At 41.1% G+C, this 10,000-nt stretch overlaps 1 protein-coding gene across 1 annotated transcript in view; it reads left to right on the forward strand.

Moving 5' to 3' along the window:
• Positions 1 to 9,389, forward strand: part of LOC143283518 (uncharacterized) — a 31,840-nt gene extending 22,451 nt beyond the window's left edge. The window contains exon 10 of the mRNA XM_076589763.1: positions 6,604 to 9,389. Within this exon, the coding sequence (XP_076445878.1) occupies positions 6,604 to 6,683 (80 nt within the window). The 3' untranslated portion in view covers positions 6,684 to 9,389. The remainder of the gene's footprint in view (positions 1 to 6,603) is intronic.
• The last annotated feature ends 611 nt before the right edge of the window (positions 9,390 to 10,000 follow it).

Genomic DNA, 10,000 nt, shown 5'->3' on the forward strand with positions numbered 1-10,000 from the left:
CGATGTCTACTGCCAACCTCATCACCTTGCGCCATGCCAACCATGTTGAGAGTTGCATGAAGATACTTTGACCTCTCATGGGTTGTCCTGACCCATCTGTGGTAGGCCTCCTGGTTGGACAGCAGTCCCGTGAGACCAGCGCCACCTCCTCCTTGGCTTTTGGCGTGCTTCATGAACGTTTCTTCCATGGTCTTGTCCACTGCATAGCGATTGCCAGGAACGAAGGACCTTGCCACGCTGAAAGCACCTCTCTGCATCTCCTTGGCTCCAGGATGTGACAAGTCAATGTTTGCCAAGAAGACTGAGAAGAAGGTCAGGTAGCGTGTGTAGTTTTGTCAATCAAAACTAAACTGAAGAAGAGGTCTGGCATTTGGGACATCGTTTGTGCGTAGAGCAGGAAGTCGTTGATTTTGACAGCCTCAAGGAGCGCAAGGACAAGCCATACGTGATCGATGTACGAGAACCAAAATTGTGCAGTTGGTCCAAGGGCTCCTTCTCTGACTCTATCTCTGAACTGTTCGTACTCTACCATAAAACTGGCGATAGCTTCATCTTGCTGAAGCTCAGTCAACGTCTCTTTTGAGAAAAAAATCATGAGGCTGTCTGGACAGTGTCGGAAATGACGTGTCTTCATTTCTGATTTCAAGATATCTTTCCAGCACCGAGCGTTCTAGACTCTCAAGTGCTGTCTTATGGCAGAACAATGCTCGTTCATAATGTTTGCCAGACGGCACCCCTTGCAGAGAACCAGAAGAGATCAGGCCTGCCTCCAGAAGGATATCTCCGAAACCAGAACCATCCAGCTTTTCCCCAAGCATCTTGAGGTACGCACAGGCAAGGTGGAATGTACCGATCAGAATGATATGCTTCTTGTACAGGTCAGGTTGGTTCCAGACGATCGGGTAGGCTTAAATACAAACCCCAAGATCAAACGTAGTGATAACGTACTCTTGTCCAACCTCTCTCCTGGACTGTCTTGTACCCGGTGACTGGGTGATGGATCACAGGGTAGTAGTTCAATGTCGTCTTCTTTGCCTGGTTAATGATAATAATGTCAGAACGTTTATTCGACATGGCTCAAAAGTCACAATAATACTTTCATGGTTCACCCTCGTGGTTCCGCACCGCTTGAAACACTTTCCCCATGTAATCTTTCACTATGGTATAGAGTCTTTCGTTTCATAAAGAAAACACACACACACACACACACACACACACACACACACACACACACACACACACACACACACACACACACACACACACACACACACATTTGTACAAGTGATAGATTTGACATGTATAGAACATTCTGTAATATACCTGATTTGAAACCTTATCTGCTGTTAGATATAGACAGGCATCTGAAACGTGTAACGACAAGATTTAGACTAGGTATATCAGAATTGACAGTGCATCACTTTAGATACAGAAGTTTTTGTGCAAATGATTTACTCTGTCCTTTATGTCATGAAGCCCAAGAAAACGAGGTGCACTTTGTTCTTTGCTGCCCAACACTAAAACATGTACGTTAAATATTTATAAAACCTAAGTACTACAAGCATCCCTCTCTGTTCAAGTTGAATTTGTTAATGTCGTCAAGCAATACCAATGACGTACATAATTTTTCGGTATTCTTATATAAGGCATTCAAATTAAGAGAAATTGTTACTTCGTAAAACAGTTATTATGTATTTTTTGTTGTCTATATATTTACACGGATACAATGCACGGTTTGTTGTCTATATTAATGCTTATTTGCTTATGTGTTTTCGTTGAGTTGTATTATGTTTACGTATACCCCCTTCACTAGAGGCTGTGGCCTGATTGTGAATAAACCATTCCAAAATTCCAAAACTCACACTTGGAAAGTGCACATAAACGTTTTTTTCAATAAACAGACCAATATGAATTTGTAAAGAATTAAATTGACGTTGAACCCAAATAGGGGGCAGGGGAGATACACCGGCGGCAGAGGACAGCAGAGTAGGCCCATGGTGATGGGGGTGGGGGGGAAGGTGGACCATTTCTCCTGACCGAGTACTGGATGTCAGGTGTACAGAACATTGGGTGAATTTATTGGGATGAACAGTATACACACAGGTGTCTATGGATGTGAGGTGTACAGGACATTGGGTGAATTTATTGGGGTGAACAGTATACACACAGGTGTCCCTGGATTCAGCTGTACAGAACAACATTGGGTGAATTAACTTGGGTAAACAGATTAAGTTCCCCTGGATGTTTGGTGTACATAACAACAATGGGTGTATTGAATGGGGTGAATAGAGCAGTGTGCACACAGGTTTCCATGGATGTTAGGTGTACATAGCAACAATGGGTGAATTAACTGGGGTGAATACAGCAGTGCACACACAGGTGTCCCTGGATGTGAGGAGTACAGAACAACATGGGGTGAATTGAATGGGGTGAACAGAATGGGGTGAACAGAGCAGTGTACACACAGGTGTCCCTGGATGTCAGATGGACAAGGGGTGGATTAAGGTAAATATAAAAACGAAAGAAATCTATAGATGTCAGTAAAGGTCCCAGATGAAGTAACTCGGTCATTCTTTTCTCTGTGGGGACATGTCATATGAGAATGCAAAAGAAATGAAGAAAAGAAATATGTAGATAACAGTGAATTTCAGCAGAAATTTCACATAATTTACCTTTTCCAAAGAGAAGAGTAGTGAATCGACATGGAAGAGAGAGTGTCTTTGTTCTATGTATAGCTTGAAAAGAGGAACACATGAACTTATTAAACGCCGTGAAACAGAAAAAAAGTTTGTTGGCAATTTCCAAAATGGTAATAACATATATTAGCAGTGGTGCCATCGGTTGTGGCAGTAGTGTTGACAGCGGGAGCGACAGTTGTTGTGGCAGTAGTGTTGACAGTAGCAGCAGTAATGGTTTTGACAGTATTGTTGACAGCAGCAGCAGTAATAGTTGTGTCAGTAGTGTTGACAGCAGCAGCAGCAGTAATAGTTGTGCCAGTAGTGTTGACAGCAACAGCTGCAGTTGTTATGGCAGTAGTGTTGACAGCAACAGCAGCAGTTGTTGTGGTAGTAGTGTTGACAGCAGCAGCAGTAATAGTTGTGGCAGTAGTGTTGACAGCAGCAGTAATAGTTGTGGCAGTAGTGTTGACAGCAGCAGCAGTAATAGTTCTGACAGTAGTGTTGACAGCAGCAGCAGTAATAGTTGTGGCAGCAGTGCTGACAGCAGCAGCAGTAATAGTTGTGGCAGCAGTGTTGACAGCAGCAGCATCAGTAATAGTTGTGGCAGTAGTGTTGACAGCAGCAGTAATAGTTGTGGCAGTAGTGTTGACAGCAACAGCAACATTTGTTGTGGCAGTAGTGCTAACAGCAGCAGCAGTAATAATTGTGGCAGCAGTGTTGACAGCAGCAGCATCAGTAATAGTTGTGGCAGTAGTGTTGACAGCAGCAGTAATAGTTGTGGCAGTAGTGTTGACAGCAACAGCAGTAATAGTTGTGGCAGCAGTGTTGACAGCAGTAGCATCAGTAATAGTTGTGTCAGTAGTGTTGACAGCAGCAGTAATAGTTGTGGCAGTAGTGTTGACAGCAACAGCAACATTTGTTGTGGCAGTAGTGCTGACAGCAGCAGCAGTAATAATTGTGGCAGCAGTGTTGACAGCAGCAGCATCAGTAATAGTTGTGGCAGTAGTGTTGACACCAGCAGTAATAGTTGTGGCAGTAGTGTTGATAGCAGTAGCAGCAGTTGTTGTGGCAGTAGTGTTGACAGCAGCAGCAGTAATAGTTGTGGAAACAGTGTTGACATCAGCAGCAATAATAGTTGTGGCAGTAGTATTGACAATAATAGCAGCAGTTGTTGTGGCAGTAGTGTTGACAGCAGGAACAGTAATAGTTGTGTCAGTAGTGTTGACAGCAGCAGTAATAGTTGTGGCAGTAGTGTTGACAGCAGCAGTAATAGTTGTGGCAGTAGTGTTGACAGCAGCAGCAGCAGTAATAGTTGTGTCAGTAGTGTTGACAGCAGCAGCAGCAGTAATAGTTGTGGCAGTAGTGTTGACAGCAGTAGCAGCAGTTGTTGTGGCAGTAGTGTTGACAGTAACAGCTGTAGTTGTTGTGGCAGTAGTGTTGACAACAGGAACAGCAGTTGTTGTGGCAGTAGTGTTGACAGAAACAGCAACAGTTGTTGTGGCAGTAGTGTTGACAGAAACAGCAACAGTTGTTGTGGCAGTAGTGTTGACAGCAACAGCAGCAGTTGTTGTGGCAGTAGTGTTGACAGCAGTAGCAGCAGTTGTTGTGGCAGTAGTGTTGACAGTAACAGCTGTAGTTGTTGTGGCAGTAGTGTTGACAACAGGAACAGCAGTTGTTGTGGCAGTAGTGTTGACAGAAACAGCAGCAGTTGTTATGGCAGTAGTGTTGACAGCAACAGCAGCAGTTGTTGTGGCAGTAGTGTTGACAGCAGGAACAGCAGTTGTTGTGGCAGCAGTGTTGACAGCAGCATCAGTCATAGTTGTGGCAGTAGTGTTGACAGCAGCAGCAGCAGTAATAGTTGTGGCAGTAGTGTTGACAGCAGTAGCAGCAGTTGTTGTGGCAGTAGTGTTGACATCAGCAGCAGTAATAGTTGCGGCAGTAGTGTTGACAGCAGCAGCAGTAATAGTTGTGGCGGTAGTGTTGACAGCAGTAGCAGTAATAGTTGTGGCAACAGTGTTGACATCAGCAGCAGTGATAGTTGTGGCAGTAGTGTTGACAGCAGTAGCAGCAGGAGCAGTTGTTGTGGCAGTAGTGTTGACAGCAGCAGCAGCAGTTGTTGTGGCAGTAGTGTTGACAGCAGGAGCAGCAGTAATAGTTGTGGCAGTAGTGTTGACAGCAGCAGCAGCAGCTGTTGTGGCATTAGTCATTCGGGAAGAGGACGGGGAGGGTGGGGTATGGGGTGTAGAGGTTGACTGTCATAGTCTGGGCTCCTGTGGCTCCAGAACTTGCTAGTTGCCTTCAGTTAAGACTGCGCTCTGTATTAACTCACTCCATGCCGAGAGTTTTTGCCCTTGCCAATCCCTGAAAACCCAGGGTTTGTATAGGATGGGGAAAAAATTGTAAAAAAAACAAATAAACACCCAGACAATTGATATTTAGTATATGTATGCAAGGAATGTTGTTCCATATGTGTGCAAGAAATCAAAGTATTTACTCACCATCTTGATGTTGATCGCGGTATCAATATTTTGTGTATTTTTTAGCATTTTTGCACCCATCAGAAAGGTACACCAACATGTTCCACATCACATTCTAACACTATTTGAGGAACTGAAGACCTAGTGCATGCAATGAAGTATGAACAGGTGGTGAAGAAAGTTGAAATTCACACATACAAAAAAAAATTGTCTCTACATAATGAAAATCAAAGAACAAAGAAAAAAAAAACTCAACCAGCTGGGTGTTGACTGGCCAGTCAGCTGACAAACCTGGTATGCCAGTGAAGGGATGTGCAAGAGGGCAAAAGGAAAAATTGTCAGTCCAGTCACTGGTGAAAACACTTGCAAAATCGTCCGTTTCCTCAGTGGTTTTGTTGTCTGAGTCTGTCTCATCTGCTGGCACATGTTCCTCACTTTCCTCTCCATTGTAAACACTCTCTTCAGCAGCCGAATCTATTTCTAGTTCATCGGGATCTGGTTCAAATTCACTGTCCGAAGAATCAACATTATCTCCTTCGACATCAGAGCCTTCAGTTTGGATCATTTCCAAAGCATCTTCGACGCTGAGTAACATTTCACCTCTCCGACCGTGACGAACACTTCGCCGTGACGCCATCTTGTCAAACAACTTACAAAGCTGACAGGGGGCACGCTTTGTTATCAACTGCGGTTGAGCTTATCGCGACACACACGCAGTGTGTGTGAATGAAAAGCTGACCAGAGGTGACGTAAGATATCACATCTGCTTTTGATTTTCGCATCCGACGCGTCACTCCGACAGCACGACTTTTTAAAATCCAAGTCCGCATATGTGGACATTGGCATCCAACGCTTTCTCCGATGATGTCCGCATATGCGGACAATGGCAGCGAGTGAGTTAACCATATTTCAAACAGCAACAACAAAATTACCAATCAGTCTTCTGAATTTTCATTATTATTATTATTATTATTATTATTATTATTATTATTATTATTATCACGCACGAGAGAGAGAGAGAGAGAGAGAGAGAGAGAGAGAGAGAGAGAGAGAGAGAGAGAGAGAGTGAGAGAGAGAAAGAGAGAGAGAGAGAGAGAGAGAGAGAGAGAGAGAGAGAGAGAGAGAACGAACGAACGAACGAACGAACGAACGAACGAAATTGTTTTAATGAACTTTGGCCATGGACCACAATTCAAAACCAGGGGACTGGGGGTGGGCATGGGAAGGGGTATTATAACACTTGAACAGATGACACAATATCATAATATTCATGGACTTGACATTAATTCTACTTAATTAGGTCTGAGTATATGATTTCTCCTTTTGATCGCATGGAAAATAATTTTTGATACAGAGAGAGAGAGAGAGAGAGAGAGAGAGAGAGAGAGAGAGAGAGAGAGAGAGAGAGAGGAATATATTATGACTGACAAACTGTCATTAATTTTCAGGTCCCAGCCCACGACAGACACCGGACACCGACAATGTGTACGAGAATGACTCCTTCGAAGAACGGGAAGCTCACATGTAACTGTCTTCATTCTATTATACACACCACGAGTTCCCCATGTGTGTTTTTTTTTCTTTTCCACAATAAACAGATAAAAATAACTGTTTAACACGTTCACTGCTACAGATTAAGACTGTCAGTTGAGAAGTTCACTTATGTAAAATAGACCCCTCAAAAAGGAGGAACAGAAACCGGCTTTTTTTCAGTTTCATTGAAACTGCTATGTTCTTCTTGACAACGGTTCATTCAGCTTGACGAAGCAAGCTGACACTGGAGATGAAAACTATCGCTTGTTTTCTACAGTTCGTTCTTGGTGTTCTGGTGTTTATTTCATTCTATTTTATCTTATTTTATCTTATTTTTTTTCATAAAGAAGGTACAACACATTGCCAGTGATTCGTGAAGCAGGTTTAGACTGGTCTGAACATGAAATATATATATTTTTTAAAGACATGAATCTGGATACGATTTTGCATAGGATGTCGTGAGAACAACTTTCCAGTATGGAAGTAGTTCATATCTGTGGTTTTGTAGAACAGTGTACTCTGTTCTGGTTCTGGTATTGTACATAGAATAATTGGGTTGCGAAAGTTTGCTTTGACTTTTGAATCAATATTTTAATTCGAATTTTTTATATTTAGTTCAAATTTAATAATCCATACTTTTATTCACATTTTATCCATATCGTTTTCCAGGATGGTGTATTTTTTCGTCATGTATTTAGAAGTTCATTTAGGTGGTTTTATAGAACAGTGTACCCTGTTCTGGTTCCGGTTGTGTACATAAAATACTGGGGCTGCCAGGATTTGCCTTGACACTTGAATTTTTATTTAAGTTAATATTTTTTATCTTCAATTTACATTTAATCCGTATCTAATCCATATCTTCATCCACATTTGTTCGGCCACAATGCAGTTTTTCCCATATTTAAAACATCATTGTAATTAATATTTTAACCAGCATTTTAATCAACGTGGAAATCCACAGTTAATCCAAGCAGTAAAATTTCCATAGTTGGTTTTGTGTCATCCCCCAACCACATCCCATTTCCCCCAAGGAATGGCCTAAACCCTTATGAGTGCTTTCTTTACTCCATTGTACAGTGCCATACAGAATGACATTTTAGTGTCTGACTTACTGCGGAATAGCAAATGTAGGGTTCAATGTTTTCTTTGATGGACGACCGTATAGTTTATATGTCTTATAGTTCTGACTGGTTTCTTTCCTGGCTCATTTTCTTTTGTCGAGCATAGTATTTGATTTTTTTTCTCCATATTTTGTTAACTTGATGTTATATTGAAAGTTTTCAATTCAGTACAAGTTATTGTCCAACTTGAACTTGTGTTTGATTCACATATGTTAAACACAGGTACCACAAATAGTAAATACCTGTAAATTAACTATAATATATATATATATATATATATATATATATATATATATATATATATATATATATATATATATATATATATATATATTTCCAGTTTCCAGTGATCATATTATCCTTTATCACTCATGTTGTGATTCTGTAAATAGCATTTCACTGCTGTGCACTACGCTTTCATCGCTGAATTCTAGCTTTCAGATAGTTATCATACATTTAGTTTTCAGATACCTGTACGCTTTATAACCAAGTTTTAAACCACATGTCGACTTCTTGGTGACTTCTTTTCATATAGTTATTGCAATGGAAAACCAGCTCTGATAGTGCCACTGTAAATAACGTGATACTCTTATTTTAAACCCATATGATATGTTTAGTAGCCAGCTACTTTCCTTATATTTGGAGGCTTTGTTTTGTTTCTATGCGCGCGCGTGCATGCGTGTGTGTGTGTGTGTGTGTGTGTGTGGTTTTGTTGTTGTTGTTTGTTGGGGTTTTTTTGGGTTTCTTTTTTTCTTCTTTTTTTTTCACTTTCAAATCAGTGCCAGACATGGCTCCTTTCATCACCACACAGCAGTTTTCTTTTTGTGTGATCATTGTAGGAGGCAGGTGGTGATAGCTTTCGGGAAATGAAGAGTAAGTAAAATTAAAGTAACGCTACCCCGCACCAAAAAATACACATAAATAAACGAACAATCGATAAATAAATAAATAGATATACAAGAAAGACAAATGGAAGGAAACTTGTGGGTCAGTGAACTCACAACAAGCATGCTTTCTTCAATTTATTATTGATTTCTTCTTTGTTCGTTGTACCGGTGCAGCTAAATTAAACGATCTTTTTTTCTTAAATGCAAAGAAACAAAAACGAAAAACAAGAAGAAATATTAGTCTTGCATTTCAAACAGATTGTCTTTATTCCCTTTTTTTTTTTACGACTGCACGATTTCGCTGGGTGCTCCACTCTTTCTGCAAGTTCTTTGTCGATAGCAGCGTTTTCACATCTCTCTCTTCGTATATTTGGTTGGAAAGTTGATCAGTAGTGTTTGCTGTGCTTTGTATTCAATTATGTGTGGATTGTATTGCAGTGTATTGCTTTCTTTGTTAATGGGTTGCCTTCCAGTGTTTTATCTTATTTTGTTAGGGTTTGTTTTTTGTTTTTGTTTTTGTTTGTTTTTTGTTTTTTTTCATTTTGATAGAAACCTTCATAGTGAGCGAGAGGTGTTTGCACTGATGCGATTTTCAGCTCTTAAAAGTAATTTTGTATTTAGCTCAGGCTAAAAGAACTGTTTTGTGATATTTGGTGGATTTTGTTTATATCAGTAGTAAATAAATAATTAACAAGACACAGTTTTCTTTTTGTGGGATTTTTGTATAAACGCTTTCGATATAGACTACACACACACACACACACACACACACACACACACGCACGCACGCACGCACACACACACACACACACACACACACACACACACACACACACACACACGTGTGTCTGTCTGTCTGTCTGACACGTGTGTGTGTGTGTGTGTGTGTGTGTGTGTGTGTGTGTGTGTGTGTGTGTGTCTGTCTGGCACGTACACACATCCACGCATACAGACAAACGCACACACACACACATATGTGCGTAAGTTGAAACACACACACACACACACACACACACACACACACACACACACACACACACACACACACACACACACACACACACACACACACACACACACACACACGTAAACACGCGCACACATTCGTATACACATAGACACACACACAGGTACGCACACGCACGCATTCATATACACATAGACACACACACGTAATCAACCGCACGCATTCATATACACATAGACACACACACACGTAATCAACCGCACGCATTCATATACACATAGACACACACACGTAATCAACCGCACGCATTCATATACACATAGACACACACACGTAA

Source organism: Babylonia areolata, chromosome 6, assembly GCF_041734735.1.
Source record: "Babylonia areolata isolate BAREFJ2019XMU chromosome 6, ASM4173473v1, whole genome shotgun sequence".
NCBI classification, from domain to species: Eukaryota; Metazoa; Mollusca; class Gastropoda; order Neogastropoda; family Buccinidae; genus Babylonia; species Babylonia areolata.